At 37.4% G+C, this 17,045-nt stretch overlaps 1 protein-coding gene across 3 annotated transcripts in view; it reads right to left on the reverse strand.

Moving 5' to 3' along the window:
* The window catches only part of SLC39A12 (solute carrier family 39 member 12), a 72,928-nt gene that overhangs the window by 13,186 nt on the left and 42,697 nt on the right, over positions 1-17,045 (reverse strand). For all 3 annotated transcript variants that reach the window (XM_064368447.1, XM_064368445.1, XM_064368446.1), the window contains one exon: positions 16,568-16,755. In XM_064368447.1, the coding sequence (XP_064224517.1) occupies positions 16,568-16,755 (188 nt within the window). The remainder of the gene's footprint in view (positions 1-16,567; positions 16,756-17,045) is intronic.

A 17,045-nucleotide genomic window follows, 5' to 3' on the forward strand; every position in this document is an offset into this window, starting at 1 on the left:
AACAAGACAGAATTATCCAACCAATGGAACAGGTTAGAAAACGCATAAAACTGTACACCTACAGTGATCTGATCTTTGACAAAGCAGACAATAACAAGCAATGGGGAGAGGACTCACTATGCAATAAATGGTGCTGGGATGACTGGTTACACAGGTGCTGAAGATTGAAACTGGACCCCTTCCTTTCACCATATATAAAAGTCAACTCAAGACAGATTAAAGACTTAAATGTAAAACCTAACACTATAAAAATTCTAGGAGAAAACCTAGCAAATAACATCCTAGACATGAGTCTTGGCAAATATTTCACGACAGAGACTCCAAAAGCAATTGCAAAAAAATCAAAAGTTGACAAGTGGGACCTCATTAAACTAAACAGCTTCTGCACAGCAAAATAAACTCTCAACTGAGTACACAGACAACCTATGGAATAGGAAAAATATTTGCAAACTATCCATCTGACAAAGGTCCAATATCCAAAATCTATAAGGAACTTAAATAAATAAACAAGCAAGAAACAAATGACCCCATTAAAAAATGAGCAAAGAACAGGAACAGACATATCTCAAAAGATGACACACACATGGCCAATAAGCATAAGAAAAAATGCTCTATATCACTAATCATTAGGGAAATGCAAATGAAAATCACAATGACACACCATCTCACACCCATTAGAATGGCAACTATTAAAAAGTTTAAAAATAGCAGATGCTGGTGAGGTTGCAGAGAAAAGGGAATGCTTATATACTGCTGGTGAAAATGTAAATTAGATCAGCCACGGTGGAAAACAGTCTGGAGATTTCTTAAAGAAGTTAAAATAGAACTACCATTCAACCCAGCAATCCCATTATTGGCTATATATCCAAAGGAATATAAATGATTCTACCATAAAAATGCAGCCGTATGTTCATGCACCCATATGTTCATCACAGTACTAAGCAGAGTATCAAAGACATAGAATCAACCTAAATGCCTGTGACTGGTGGAGTGGATAAAGAAAACGTGGTGCAAATACACCAAAGAATACTATACAGCCATAAAAAACAAGATCATGTCTTTTGTAACAACATGGATGAAGCTGGAGGTAATTATCCTAAGTGAATTAAAACAGGAACAGAAAACCAAATACCACATGTTCCCACTTATAAGTGGGAAATAAATATTGACACAAAGAGGAAATAATAGATATTAGGGCCCACTTAAAGTGGAGGGTGAGGATTGTAAAACTACCTATTGGGTATTATGTTGACTGCAGAGGTGACAAAATTATCTGTATACCAAATCCCTACAATATGCACCTGACCCATGTAACATATTTGTACATGTATCCCTTGAACCTAAAAACAAATGGAAGATTAAAAAAATGAACAGATATCTAGCAGGCAGAAAATCAGTAGACATGGTTGAATTCAGCAGGACATCCATCAGGTGGGTATAACTGACATCTATAGACTACTTTATCCAACCAAGGAAGATTGCAAATTCTTCCCCAGCCCACCTGGAACATTCACATTCTGGGCTATAAGACCCAGAATAAGATAGACCACATTCTGGGCTATAAGACAGACCTTAACAAATTTAAAATAATAGAAGTCATAAAATTTCTATTCTTAGGTCATATGGATTAAACCAGAAATCAATAACAGAAAGATTGCTGCAAAATTCCAAAAGAACTGGAGATTAAAGAACATACCTACAAATAACACAAGAGTTAAGACAGAAATCTTAAGAGAAACTAAAAATGTTTTGACTGAATGAAAATAAAAATAAAATTTATCAAAATTTGTGATATAGAGTGAAAGTGGTGCTCAAAGGAAAATTCAGAGCACTGAATACGTATCTCAGAAAAGAATAAAGATGTAAACTTAATATTCTAAGCTTCCTTTTTCAGAAACTAGAAACAGAAGAGCAAATTAAATCCTAAAGTAAGCAGAAGAAAATAATGAAAGAGCAGAAATCAATGAAATTAAAATCACGTAATCAATTCAGAAATTCAACAAAACCAAATCTAGTTCATTGAAAAGAGTAATAAAATAGATAAGCCTCTAGCTAGGCTAACTGAAAAAAAAAGAGAGAAGATACAATGTATTGATACTGTAAATCAAAGAGAGGATGTCACTACAGATTCTGTGGACATGAAAGGATAATAAAGAAATATTAGGAGTGACTCTATGCACCCAAATTTGATATCCTAGATACAATGGACCAATTCCCTGAAAAACAAAGTCTGCTAAGACCTATACAAGAAGGAATAGACAATCTGAATAGGACTTTATCTCTTAAAGAATTTGAATTAATAATCAATAACCTCCCTAAACAGAAATCACCAAGCCCAGATGAGCTCACCAATGAACTCTACCAAACACTTTAGGAAAAAATTTTACCAATTCTTTAAAATTTCTTTCAGAAGATAGATGTAAAAAGAATATTTCCTAACTCATTTTATGAGGCTAGCATTACTCTAAGAACAAAACCAAGAAAAAGACTTTATAAGCAAAGAAAACTACAGACCAATGCCTCTCAGAAATATAGACGCAAAAAAAACAAAGTATCGGCAAATTAAATCCAACAATGTACAAAAGGAATTATACACCACAATCAAGGGGGATTTATTCCAGGTATGCAGGGCTGATTCAACAATTGGAAATGGAATATAACAGAAAGTCCAGAAACAGACTCACATAAATCTAGTGAGCTGATCTTTGATGTAAGAGAAAACACAATAAAATGGACCAATGGCCTCTTCAAAAAATGGTGCTGGAACAATCTGAAATCCACTTACAAATAAAGGGAATCTAGACACAGAGTCTTACATTCTTCACAAAAAATTAATTCACCAAATGCACAGACCCGAATTAAAAATGCAAATGCATAAAAATCATAGAAGGTTATGATGGAAAAAATCTAGGTGACCTTAGGTATAGCAATGACTTTTTAGACAAGATGCTAAAGACATGATCTATGAAGGAAAACATTCATAAGCCTGGCTTCCTTAAAATTAAAATGTATTTAAAAATATATATACATATATATATATATATATATGATTTATTTGGGCCAAGCTTCAGGACTGCAATCCAGGAACACAGATTCAATTTGCCCTGAATATACACTCCCAAAATTAAAACTTCAGTTGAATGGAAGACAATGTCAAGAGGATGAGAAGATAAGCCACAGACTGGGAGAAATCATTTACAAAACATTATCTGGTTAAAGAATGGTATTCAAAATAGACAAGGACCTTTTAAAAGACAACAGTAGGAAAACAGACAATTTCCAATTAAAAATGAGAAGACTGGGTGTGGTGGCTCACGCCTGTAATCCCAGCACTTTGGGAGACCAAGGCGGGTGGATCACGAGGTCAAGAGATCGAGACCATCCTGGTCAACATGGTGAAACCCCGTCTCTACTAAAAATACAAAAAATAGCTGGGCATGGTGGCGCATGCCTGTAGTCCCAGCTACTCGGGAGGCTGAGGCAGGAGAATTGCCTGAACCCAGGAGGCAGAGGTTGTGGTGAGCCGAGATCACGCCATTGCACTCCAGCCTGGGTAACAAGAGCGAAACCTTCTCAAAAAAAAAAAAAAAAAAAATGAGAAGACCTGAATAGAGACTCCCCAAAGAAGATATATGATGGCAAGTAGTCATAAAAAAGATGCTTAGCATTTTATATTATTAGGAAATTACAAATTAAAAAAACAACAACAACGAAATACCCTTATACATCTATTAGAATGGCCAAAATCCACAACACTGACAGCAACAAATGCTGGTGAGGATGTAGAGCAACTGGAACTCTCATTCACTGCTGATGGAAATGCCAAATGATACAGCACTTTGGAAGACAGTTTGGTAGCTTCTTACAAAACTAAACATACACTTATCGTATGATCCAGCAATCACGTTCCTTGGCATTTCCTCAACATATCTGAAAGCGTTTGTCCACATGAAAACCTGCACAAATGAATTTATAACAGCTTAACCCATAATTACCAAAATTTGGAAGGAATCAAGATGTCCGTCAGGGGATATATGGGAACTCTGTACTTTCTGATCAGTTTTGCTGTGAACCCAAAACTGCCCTAAAAATAAAGTTTAACATAGAAAAATCAATTTTTCAGTTACACTAGCCTCATTTCAAGGCACAATAGCCACATGTAATTACTGGCCACCATTTGGACAGTGTAGGGGAAAAAAATGTTAATTACTTATCTCTAAAGAAGCACTCTTAACAAGAGCTACACATCCATTTTGAGAAGAATCATCATGGTTATGACTCATTCTGTACTTTTTACGTCTCACCCACATAATTCTATTACTCTAAAAAATATTTTAAAGTACAAAAGGAGAATAAAGCATATTTTGAGTTACTGGACTCTTTAATGTCTAGGGTCCAACTAGACTGTGCCATTTGGCAGGCTTTTGTTGATACTTGGAACGAGATTTAGTCCAAGCATTTTCCACAATACTATACCACCAATGCACCTACATTTTTTTTTTCCAAATGTGATCACTGTTATGAAGAGTCACTGCAATATCTCCCTAACATCAAACAGAGAAAAAATGAAAAAGAAAGCTTTTAAACATTCACTCATTCACATGTTGAGAACAATGTTAATAAGGCATTCAGCTTATTTTTTCTCTCAATTTTTGGAGTCTTTGGATGATTATTTATTGATAACATGTCAACTAAAAAATGATTACCAAGAGATATGTAGTCGTCTTTCTGTCAAATAGATATATAGGTAGATTTAATATGCTTCTTAGGGGAATCCAAAAGTTTGTATACAGTTTTGCCCAACCTAGTACTCAATCTGTATAATCCTTTATCCATGCAGTGTCTCCAAGAAAATTCACTGAAAAATTTATCTATGAGATCACAACTTGCTGAAAAATTGGTAAATTAGAAAGACTATCTGGCCTTTATAAGCCCAGAAAGTACATGAACTAACCTCTTAGTTCGTCTTTTTTCTCCCATACATCACCTAACCATCTTGCTAGCTGTAGTGCTGCACCGTGAAGTCAATCACACTACTTTTTACTTTTCCTCCAGATAGTTGAAAACACAAAGCCGTACATAGGTTGTCTCTTCACAGCCGTGATCATCATGACACGCAAACTGTAGATGTATTAAATCTGTAAACCTAAATTACTTCTAAAAAGCAAGCCAGTGTGTACCTGGCATTCACTATCACAAACTTCATGGCAATATCAGAAAAGTTGCCCTAGTGAACAATAAAAAAATTCACTCAAAAATTAATATTGTCATATAGCACAGATTGACTTAAAAGGACATGATTACTTGTAACATTGAAAGAAGATAGCGATTTCCTTTATTGTCAAAAATGCATATTTCTCTATTTATACAACTTAAAATTGAAGAAGGGAAAAGCAGACACTGAATGAGTTAAATTTTGATTTCTGTTTCTAGTGGGTTTCATAAACGAAAAGGACTTATGTGATTGTTGTAGAATCCTTTTGACCTGTAAATGTGTCTTTAATGTACACATTTTTATGCATTACAGCATTATATTTTAAAAAATACTGCTTGTAAAATACATCTCTCTGTTAAATAATAATTTGTTAAGCAGTAAACATGTATTTTTTTTACTCCCAAGATGTTAAAACAAAATCTAAATTTAGCAAAGTTGAAAGACAAAAATCAACACACAAAATCAGTTGCGTTTCTAAATACAAACAATGAACAATCCAAAAAAGAAATGAAAACACATTATTTGCAATACCATCAAAAAGAATAAAATACCTAGAAATAAAATTACCCAAGAAAAGGAAAGATTCATATACTGAAAACTATAAAACATCGCTGAAGAAATTAAAAACAAATAAATGAAAAGACATCTCATGTTCATGAATTGGAAAACTTAATATTATTAAGATATCAATACTACTTAAAGTACAGACTAAAGGTAATCTCTATCAAAATCAGAAAAAAACAGAAAAATCCACCCTAAAATTCAGAAGAAATCTGAAAGGACCCTCAAATAGCCAAAACAGTCTTATAAAAGAATAAATTTGGAGATCTCACATTTCCTGATTTCAAAACTTACTACAAAACTAGAATAATCAAATGAGCGTGGTACTGGCTAAAGACAGACATCTAGACTAAGAGAACAGAATAGAGAGCCCGGAAACAAAGTCTTGCACACATGATCAATTGATTTTCAATAAGGGTGCCAACACCATTCAATGGACCAAAGACAGTCCCTACAATAGATGATGTTGGGGAAACTGGATATACACATTCAAAAGAACAGTCTGAACATGGTGGCTCATGCTGTAATCTCATCACTTTGGGAGGATGAGGCAAGAGGATCACTTGAAGCCAAGAGTTCAAGACAAGCCTGGGAAACACAGTAATACCTCAAATCTACAAAAAATATTTTTTAAAATTAGCTGGGCATAGTGGCATGTGCCTGTAGTCCCAGCTACTTGGGAGGCTGAGGTGGGAGGATCACTTGATCCTAGGAGCTCAAGACTGCAGAGAGCTATGATCATGCCACTGCTTTGCAGCCTGGGCAACAGAGCAGGACTCTGTCTCTAAAAATAATAATAATGAATAAAGTTGGATATTTACCTAACATCATATATAAAAATTAACTTACAATGGATCAGACCCAAACATGATAGCTAAAACTCTAAAATTCTTAGAGTTTGCTTTAACTGTTTAGATCTTTAGCTTATTGAGATATATTTAGCTTATTGTAATATGCATTTAGCTTTTTAGCTTATTAACTACTTATCTTTTTAACTTATTGCAATATCATTGTTTAGCTTTTTAGCTTATTATAATATAAAGATTATACTATTACAATATTTTAAATAAAGCACCATTTAGATTAGATCTAAGAACTTATGTGATAGTAAGAGATGTCACTTGTTGCCTGATAAAGACTTTTTGTCATTACTTTCCACTAAAAAACATGAAATTCTGTTTTGTTTAAATCTGAGTCCCTGAGCATAAACTCGGCTCTCATGTCCTCACGCTTCATTAAGAACCACAAACCAGCCGGGTATGGTGGCTCACGCCTGTAATTCCAGCACTATGATAGGCTGAGGCGGGCAGATCACCTGAGTTCAGGAGTTCAAGACCAACCTGGCCAACATGGTGAAACTCCATGTCTACAGAAATTAGCTGGGCACAGTGGCAGGTGCCTGTAATCTCAGCTACTTGGAAGGCTGAGGTGAGAGAATCACTTGATCCCAGAAAGCGGAGGTTGCAGTGAGCTGAGATCATGCCATTGCACGCCAGCCTGGGCAACAAGAGAGAAACTACATCCCCTCCCCCTCCCCCCCCGAAAAAAAACCCCACAAACTGATCTATTTTTGCAGGATTGAAGCCCTTTCTTTTTAATAGTCTGTGGCGTTGTTGAATTTCGAACACTTTGATTTTTTTTGTGATGGTTTGCTGTAAACAAGATGGCGGGAAGTGTGGAGTCTCTTTCCTTTTAATAAACCTGGCTGACCCTCTGACTGGACCTTGGTGGAGACTATTACCTATGCACAGAAATGAGGTTTTATCAGTCACAGAGTCTTAAAAAGGCCCTCCAGGATTTCTCTTTCTACAATATTCTGGAGAATAAAAATCTTCTCTGGAATGTTTGCTTACAAATACTATATCAATTCTTGCTTTTAACAATCTTCTGAGAGTTGAATTTGAATAAAAGTTTGGTAATGGCTATCTTCTGCTTATTACATAAGTTTTTCCTTTTTGCATGGAATTCATTTTTTTGGTTGTCTCTTGACATCAATCAAAAGAGGGATGTTAGAATATGTTCTGTTTTAGAATCATATTTGATTAGTAATTGTAGAATCCTCAACACTATGTTACTCAAGAATCTCCTGAAATTGGGAGGTTGGTTCCCACTGTTTTGAATTTAGGTCTTTTTCAACTAGTATATATGTTCAATAAACAACTTAACATAGCTGTTTTAACCTTCCTTATTAAGTAAGAAAGCAAAGATCACAGCTCTCAGCTTACGTGGGTTAGCCAACCTGGAGGCCTTCCTCAAGGTTATTTTAAAACCTTCAGCATTAAAAATTTTATTTGCTGAATAATTCAAATACAGAATCTTATATGTCTATCACTTCCCAATGGGATCTTCTTAAGGCAATTCATGAAACAGTTTGCAGTAGAAGACAAATTAAACTTTTTTTTAAAAAAACTGTGAGTTACAAGATAAAGAGCCCATCACTGTCACACACAATTAAGAGAGACAAAGGCGTTACCTGCTTTAAACTTGGATTTAGCAATTCTCTTCTCCTTTTCTGCCTTAGGGGAAGTGATTCAGTTAGACAAATTCTTAGTTGTAAAGCAGCTCAACAAAGACAGAATCATCCAGCTTTAGTTCACTTGAATAAGGTGGGCGTTAGGATGCTGATCCCCACACAGCTGAAAATTCATGTATAACTTTTGACTCCCCCAAAACTTAACTACTGATAGCCTACTGTTGACCAGAAGCCTCACCGATAACACAATTAACACACATTTCATATGCATTATGTGCTATGTACTATATTCTTACAGCAAAGAAAGCTAGAGAAAAGAAAATGTTATTAATAAAATCGTAAGGGGAATGGGCACAGTGGCTCACACCTGTAATCCCAACATTTTGGGAGGCTGAGGCAGGTGGATTACTTGAGGCCAGGAGTTCCAGACCAGCTGGGCCAACATGGCAAAACCCAACTCTACTAAAAATACCAAAATTAGCGGGCATGGTGGGGCACACTTGCAATCCCACCTACTGGGGAGGCTGAGGCAGGATAATTGCTTGAACCCAGGAGGCAGAGGCTGCAGTGAGCCAAGATTGGGCCACTGCACTCCAGCCTGAGTGACAGAGTGAGACTCTGTCTCAGGAAAAAGAACGAGGGAGGGAGGGAGGGAAAGAAGGAAGGAAGGAAGGAAGGAAAGAAGGAAGGAAGGATGGATGGCAGGCAGGCAAGCAGGCCGGCCAGAAGGCCTGTTTTTTTTGTTTTGAAAAAGAAGACAAAAAGAAAAGAGAAGAAAATTATAAAGAAGAGAAAATACATTTACTATTCATTAAGTAGAAGTAGATAATTATACAGGCCTTCATCCTCCTCATCTTCACACTGAGGGAACTGAGGAGGAGGAGGAATGGTTGGTCTTCTTATCTTAAGGATGGTAAAGGTGGAAGAAAATCTGAATATAAGTGAACTCATGCAGTTCAAACCTAACTTGTTCAAGGGTCAATTGCATTTTTAAAATAATTGCTTTGGAAGAACTCTGTGTGTATTTGTGTGTATGACTGAGAAATGAGTTAGAAGAAAAGAGGATTGAGGATAGAAAAATACCAGCATTTCTAGTAGTCAATGTCTTTTAATTACAAAGAGAATTCAGCCTTCACCAAAATTGGCTTAATTAATCATTTTCTCAGTAGAAAATTTCTAAATGTAGGGTTTGACTGATTTTTACAGAAAGAGAAGTCTTTCAAAATTGTAAGAATGATTCACCCTTCTTGCTTTTGTTAAGAAATAATTGTGAATGTTAAATTACATCAATTTTGTTGCCTGAAATGAGTTTTGAACGCTTGTTCTTTCTCAGCCAAAGGATATTTAAAATGATGCTCAATGGAACTCATTGATTTTAACTACAATATTTGTTGAAAATAAATATGTATATCCATGTGACTTCGTGTGTCTTTTGCAAACCAAGTCTCTTCCTGTGGGTTGATGTTTAGCAGAATTACACTTAGGTATTGCCAAACTTCAAATAAAGAAAGACTTAACTCATCTTGCGGATGGAGAAAGGATTCATTTACCAGACCCAACTTGGTGATTCCAGATCTTTGAGGTGCACTGAGGTCTACATTTCTCCGATAAAGAAAGACTCAATCAAACTCAATAAATTGCAAGAAAAAGAAAGAGTAATGGGGGGGAGGAAATGTGATCACTACTCTAGAAGTCTAGGATTCTAGTTTAGTTTAATTCTCTAGTCATATGATGAAGAAGAGAGGAGAAGAGCCTGGCTAGAAAGGTGATGTCTGCCACTCAATGTTTTTTTTTTTTTTTTCCACCCAATTCATGATCTTGAAGCTCTATATTTACTGACCTACAATAAGTGTAGAGAGGATGCACTATATTGATAATCCTATTTATTGACCAGATTGAATACTCAGATTTGACTTTTGCATTTTTGGATGTTTTAATGGCAGAGGATCTTAAATTCATAGTCAAAACACCTTTGATCCTGCCTTTCCCACAAGGAAAATCATCTGGAAATTGAAAGCACTCCAGGCAAAGGTCTGGCTGTGATATTACTTCTGGGAGAAACTTCTCACAAGAGGTAAGAGAAGGAAATTGCTCTAAATGACTGCTTTTCATTCTGCCCCATCCCCAGCCCCACCCTCCCACCTGTGCAGTTATTAGATAAGTAAAATAAGGTTGAAGAAACGTAAGGGATAGTCTTGGAGAGGAGATGAAGTTTTAAAAGAGCATCCAAAAAACGTGAGGGCTTGGGGAAGCGATCTAGAACACAATGTGATGAGGGAGGTTTACAGGGGAAGAGGGTTTGAAATTAGGTATTTCCCCTATTCCAACTCATTTGCCTTGGCTATACCCGGTGGGGGCATCTAGGCTTTATTTTGTTTTGGCATGGATTAGTCAGATACCTTCTTCTCCATTAGCTCCCTCCCTGAGTCACAGCTCTGCCACCAGCTTGGGTTCTATTAAGGTACTGAATTTCTGGGCAGTTGTCCAGTTCCCCCCATTATTGGGACATTTCTAGTTATATCTACAGCGATAGCCCCTTGGGGTTTCTACAGTCCTGTTGCTATGGAAACACCATTTCGGCAGGATCTAAAAACCTCAGGAAAAATGCCTAAAGGTTTGACACTTTGAGTCAGATCCAAAATAAACCTTTGCTTGGCATAACCCATTTATGGTTTTTTTTTTTAACAAATTAATTAATTTATGCTTTAAATAACAAATTATACTAGTTAAAAATAAAGTCTCTCTTATTCAAAATGCTGGGAAAAAAACAATACTTTGAGGGCTTTATTTTTTTCTATTTGAGCAATTTTTATAAACTGTAGAGAAGCTGGATTTGAGAGATTCTCTAGATTTCCAGTTCAGAGAATTTTTTTAGAAGGAACATTCAGCTCTCAGACAAAATGAGATGCTCTTACATAGCTGCAAGAAAGTAAAGGGAAAATTAAATGCAAAGTAAGACGGAAGGAAATCATGGAGATTAGAGCAGAAACAATAAAAAAAATTACAAAGCAATTGATAGATAGGGATTGCTGGTTTTTTCACTTGGGGTATTTATGCTCCCTGTTCATGGAAACTTAGGTACTGTCAGACCACAGGTCCCTGTTCCTGGGAAGAAAGCACCAGGGAATACAATCAAGCAGTGCTTTCCAACCTGTTTGGCACCAGGGACCAGTTTCATGGAAGGCAGTGGTTTCATGGACTGGGGTTCAGGGGTGAGGGTGATGGTTTCAGGATGATTCAAACACATTACATTTGTTGTGCACTTGATTTCCATTATCATTACATTGCAATATATAGTGAAATAACTATGCAACTCACCATAATATAGAATCAATGGGGGCCCTGAGCTCGCTTTCCTGCGACTAGTTGGCCCTATCTGGGGGTGATGGGAGATAGCGACCAATCATCCGGCATTAGATTCTCATAAGGAGTGCGCAGCCTAGATCCCTCACATGCACAGTTCACAGGAGAAACTAACACCCCCCGCTGGTTTGACAGGAGGTGGCGTTCAGGTGAACAATGGAGAGTGGCTGTAAGTACAGATGAAACTTTGCTCACCTGCTGCTCACCTCCTACTGTGCAACCTGCTTCCTGACAGGACCAGGGGTTGAGAACTCCTGCAATAAAGTTTCCAGTAAACTTGAAATTATCACCACCACCTGCTCATCTGTGGTTCCCTATATTAGTGGATCAACCAACAGCGAAGAAAGTTACTATACTGGTAAGAGTAATTGTTAGTGATTATGTCAGAGGTGTGTGAACAAGAGCAACTCTATCTTGAATAGGGGCTGGATAAAATGAGGCTGAGACCTACTGGGCTGCATTCCCAGATAGTTAAGGCATTCTATGTTATGGGATGAGACATGAGGTTGGCACAAGAAACAGGTCATAAAGACCTTGCTGATACAACAGGTTGCTGTAAGGAAGCCGGCTAAACCCCACCAAAATCAAAATGGCGGCAAGAGTGACCTCTCGTCATCCTCACTGCTACACTCACACTAGCACTATGACAGCTTACAAATGCCATGGCAATGTCAGGACATGATCTATGTGGTCTAACAAGGGGAGGCATAAATAATCCAACCCCTGTTTAGCATATCATCAAGAAATAACCATAAAAATGGGCAAACAGCAGCCCTCGGGGCTGCTCTGTCTATGGTGTAGCCATTCTTTTATCCCTTTACTTTCTTAATAAACTTGCTTTTGCTTTGCACTGTGGACTTGCCCTGAATTCTTTCTCACGTGAGATCCAAAAACCCTCTCATGGGGTCTGGATTAGGACCCCTTTCCTGTAACGATTATCATGAGGAGTTAGGGGTGCTGCTGCATGGTGAGGAAAGAAGAAACATAGCTAGAAATTCAGACCTCCTGGAGCATCTCCTGGTGCTTCTACACCTGCTAAAAATGGTCACCAGGCAACTACAGGATACAAAGCCTAACAAGGACAAAGCAGTGAACATTCAGACCCTTCAGTGAAGACCTGGGTTGCCCCTACCAGGAGTACAATGTAGATCAACCCAAGTGCTGCTTGGAGCTGAGGAGGATCAGGATTGGATGCTGGAGGGCAGAGATGATGAATATCAACTATGGCCTCAGGGCCAGCAGGATTTGGAACTTCTTTCACTTATTATTTCGTATTAAGTCATTATGGTATTTTGCTGGGCTACCACCACGAAGGGACTTGGGGAGAGATGGGTCTTCAAAGTAAAGGAGAGCATTTGAGGAGTGGAAGGGGTCAATTGTTAACAGACATCACATGTGAACTATTTCATGTGGCTCAGCCCCACCTCTGACCCCAGTCACTGCTGCAGAGACCCATTCCAAGGAGGCATTGACTGATTTTGCAGAGTCTTGCTTCTGGCCCACACTGTATTCCTCTTTCTCCTGCCCTGGCCTTCCTTGATGTGATGGCATGAGCCCCTTTACAGGAATGCTCTTGGCACTCAAGTGTATATAACCTGGAAGTGGAGAGGGGGAGATAATTCCAGCTGGGCCAGTGTTGAATGTTAAAGCCTCTTCCTTTCCTAGGTCAACTATTCTGAGGCATATTTCTTGAGCCTCATCAGGAGGTCCCGTGTGATGGTGTTCCCATAGTCTTGGTCAACTTAATTAAAACACAGATGGTATTGACTTTTTTTCTTCCTTCTCTGTTTCAGTTTGCCAGCCCTTCACTTCTGCTCCCTGGGATCACCTCCCAAATGAACTGCTTTCACCCTGCCCTTTGTCTTCCCAGCTGCTTTGGGGGAAACCCAGTCTAGGATACAGATCTTCATAACAGAGCACTAATTTCCTCTGGCCACCCAGAGCGGCATTCATTCTTAACTTCCTTTAGAAATGCTTCAGTGCGATTTGGAGTTAGTGTCCTTGAATAAGCCAATTCTACTTTGGAGAATTAAGGCTGGCACTTTTCCCTGGAGACAACTTTCTTCTTTGCTGACCTCATTGCTAATGGCCTCATTTATGTCTCTAGTTCTTGTTTTTTTTTTTGGAGTTTAAATAACACATCCAGTATCTTTGAAACAAACAAACACAAAGCAAAGATCTAACTAGTCTTTCACGTTAACCTTGTTCAGAAGGTACCTGGTAAATATCCAGGATTTAGCAAATAACTAGTATATTCTCTCTAGTATTCCCCTTTACCCTTCAGATGCCGCATTTGTTTTCTTTGCTATTTCAGAGGCTTGCAATCTTGTTTTCTTCCCTCTAAATGACCGACTATTTTCTTTGGCATGGACACAGAGAACAGCAACAGTTAAGCTTATTGCTATATGAAAGGGCCGCGTTTGTTTAGAAGTTGCTCAGAAGGCCGTGAGAGCAAGTGACCTGGATGATAGGAAGTAGCCCCGGGAAACTTACAAGTATTTTTTTTTTCCTGTCTTTCTGCCAGGATGCTGGTTTTTCCTTGGCTAATAGTAATTTGCAATGGTCAAGATTTATGCCAGTTGGAATCTCACAGGGTATCAGTCACATTGCTTTCTTATAAGCAATTGCTTACCCTTACAAGAAAAGGAGTAGGAGCATTGAAAGGAAAATGACATATTTAGCTTAGTGTTCTGCTTGACAAATGGCTCTTGATAACCTTCCCAGGTCAATTCTGGGAAAGTAGACAAAAGCAAAGAAAACAAATTGACTGCAGACAATGACATTCATCGTACTTAAAGAGAGAAGCGGTCCTTGTGAAAAACAGATTAAACTTCAAAAGAATCCAGCAACTGCCCCAGACTCTCCCATAAAGAGAAGTTAGAAATCGAAAGTTGAAAATTAGGAAGCTCGAGTGAATCTGAGGACTGACGTGTTCCACACATTACCTTCAAGACTGTTCAGTTTCAACAAAGGATGGCTCACATCATTAAATGGTTGAGTAACTGTGGTTTCAAAGTCACAAAAAAGCTGTAACTAGAGATTTCTCAAGGTGGAAGAATCTCAGGATTCTATAACATTGACCTCAGGTTGGAAGACAGGTTCAGAAAAAGGGGTAAAACTTGCTCCACTTTATTTTATCCCATCCTATTTTTTTTAAGTTCCGGGGTACATTTGCAGGTTTGTTGCATGGGTAAACGTGTGCCGTGGTGGTTTGCTGCACTTATCAACCCGTCACCTAGGTATCAAGCCCAGCACACATTAGCTCTTTTCCCTCAGGCTCTCCCCATCCCCGTCCTCCCCCGACAGATCCTAATGTGAATTGTTCCCCTCCCAGTGTACATGTGTTCTCATTGTTCAGTTCCCACTTACAAGTGAGAACATACAATGCTTGGTTTTCTGTTCTTGTGTTAGTTTGCTAGGAATAAGGGCTTCCAGCTTCATCCCTATCCCTGCAAAGGACACGATCTTATTCCTTTTTATGGCTGCATAGTATTCCAAGGTACCTATGTATCACATTTTCTTTATCCAGTCTATCGTTGATGGGCATTTGTATCGATTCCATGTCTTTGCTATTGTATATAGTGCTGCATGTATCTTTATAATGCAATGATTTATATTCCTTTAGATATATACCCAGTAATGGAATTGCTGGGTCAAAATTTGCTCTACTTTTTGCTTTACTATCAATATTACAATGTTTTCTGAGCATCACAAATAATATATAAGAACATTTCTAAATATGGAAGAATATTTGGTGTTTACCTCATCTGCATGAATCTCGTAAGAATTAAGAAAAGCAACCAGAAACTCAGGAGCCTCACAGTGGGGTTTCAAAATGGTAGTGTTACTTTGAGAATCCGCTTATTAAGACTTACTTCAACAATGCACTGCTTTCTGGTTGTATTAGCACAGGTTTATGCGTCCTATATTAATTTCCTTATAAAACATTTCATTTACTTCCAGGACAATGGTTGGATTCTGCTTCCGTAGTAGTCAATCTCGGTGAATTTGTTCTACATATCACCTTCCAGATTAATTTACTTTTTCTTCTCCAGGACGCAGGTAATAACACATCTGATTTCAGTCTTAAGTACTACTTTTGCTAATTTATTCCATTTTAATTTGCCATATTCCAACCCATGAGAAAGGATAATCAATATTATCTTACCTTAAGATATTTTTTAAATTGTAAACAAGCCCAATAGAGAATGACCTTCAAAAAGACTTTTATCTTATGGAGACCAGAATTTAAGCAGCAAGACAATGCAAAATTTCCCAAGTTCAATTAGCTCATCAGGTTATAGAGAAAGAAAACTAATGACTGAGTTATCATTAGGGTCAGCAAGGACCTCTTTAGGAGACATACATTGCAATTTTAGAGACCAAGTATTGTAAAAATCTTCTTACTTTCTCATTTCATCAGCATAATAGTCCTTTGGCAATGAAAACTTAAAGATGTCATTATTTTAAAAATACGGTTGATTAATTCAGTCAAACAGATTTAATTCAATGACAAATTCAGTTGAATTATTTTCCAAGGTATAAATAAAATAGCTGGCTGTTTGACAGAACTTTTCATTTTTCAACTGGAAATGCAGGCATGATGTATAGATACAAAGTTGGAATAGAATGAGCTGATGATTACTTTTTGACAATTATCAACATTTCATTCTTTCCACTTAAGTTGACTAAAAGAAAAGTCTTACATGCATCTGCTATCACATACCTGACACTTTAACTCTATAGAAAATGTCCATATTTTCTGTATCTCAAATTATGTTCTTTCTGCCTAGAATGCACTTTCTGGTCTACAAAGAATATTTCCTTAATGCTTTATATTGTTTTATATATTCATCTCTTCTACTCATTTATTCTTCCATTTTTGCTGCTTTTTTTCCCTCTGTTTTACATTTTCAGTGTTTAGAAAAACCAAACAGAAAAGTCACAAAGCTTACCATTTCAACCAAGGATAAATATAAGAACATCCCAGCAGTGACCGTGAAGATCCAGTCTTGAACACACGGATCAGCTGACACAGAAAGGCCAATGTATAACCCCATGAAGGCAGTCAGAGAGCTTATAAAATTCATCAGGATGGCAGTCTTAATAGAAAGTCCAGAGCTTAAAAGCACAGCAAAGTCTCCTGCAGTTTAAGGGGAAAGGAAAATATAATTATCATTTAATGGAAGATGGCTTTGCTAAAGTAACATGCTATTAACTATTTTGAATTTCAGCAACTGGAACCAATTTTATACATAGAGTTGAGTGATCAGTAAATAAAATGCTTTCCTATATTTCTCTAGGATTCATAGCCACTTCATTGTACTATTAGGAAGTTACATTTCTAGAGTTCTATTCCTTTGGCTGCTCCTAAAGATTGTATATACAGAGAGGTCTGTGACACATTCTTTTTTTTTTTTAATTGTATTTTAT

The sequence above is a fragment of the Aotus nancymaae genome, unplaced genomic scaffold (genome assembly GCF_030222135.1).
Source record: "Aotus nancymaae isolate 86718 unplaced genomic scaffold, 86718_ANA_hifiasm-v0.15.2.pri h1tg000077l, whole genome shotgun sequence".
Classification (NCBI taxonomy): Eukaryota; Metazoa; Chordata; class Mammalia; order Primates; family Aotidae; genus Aotus; species Aotus nancymaae.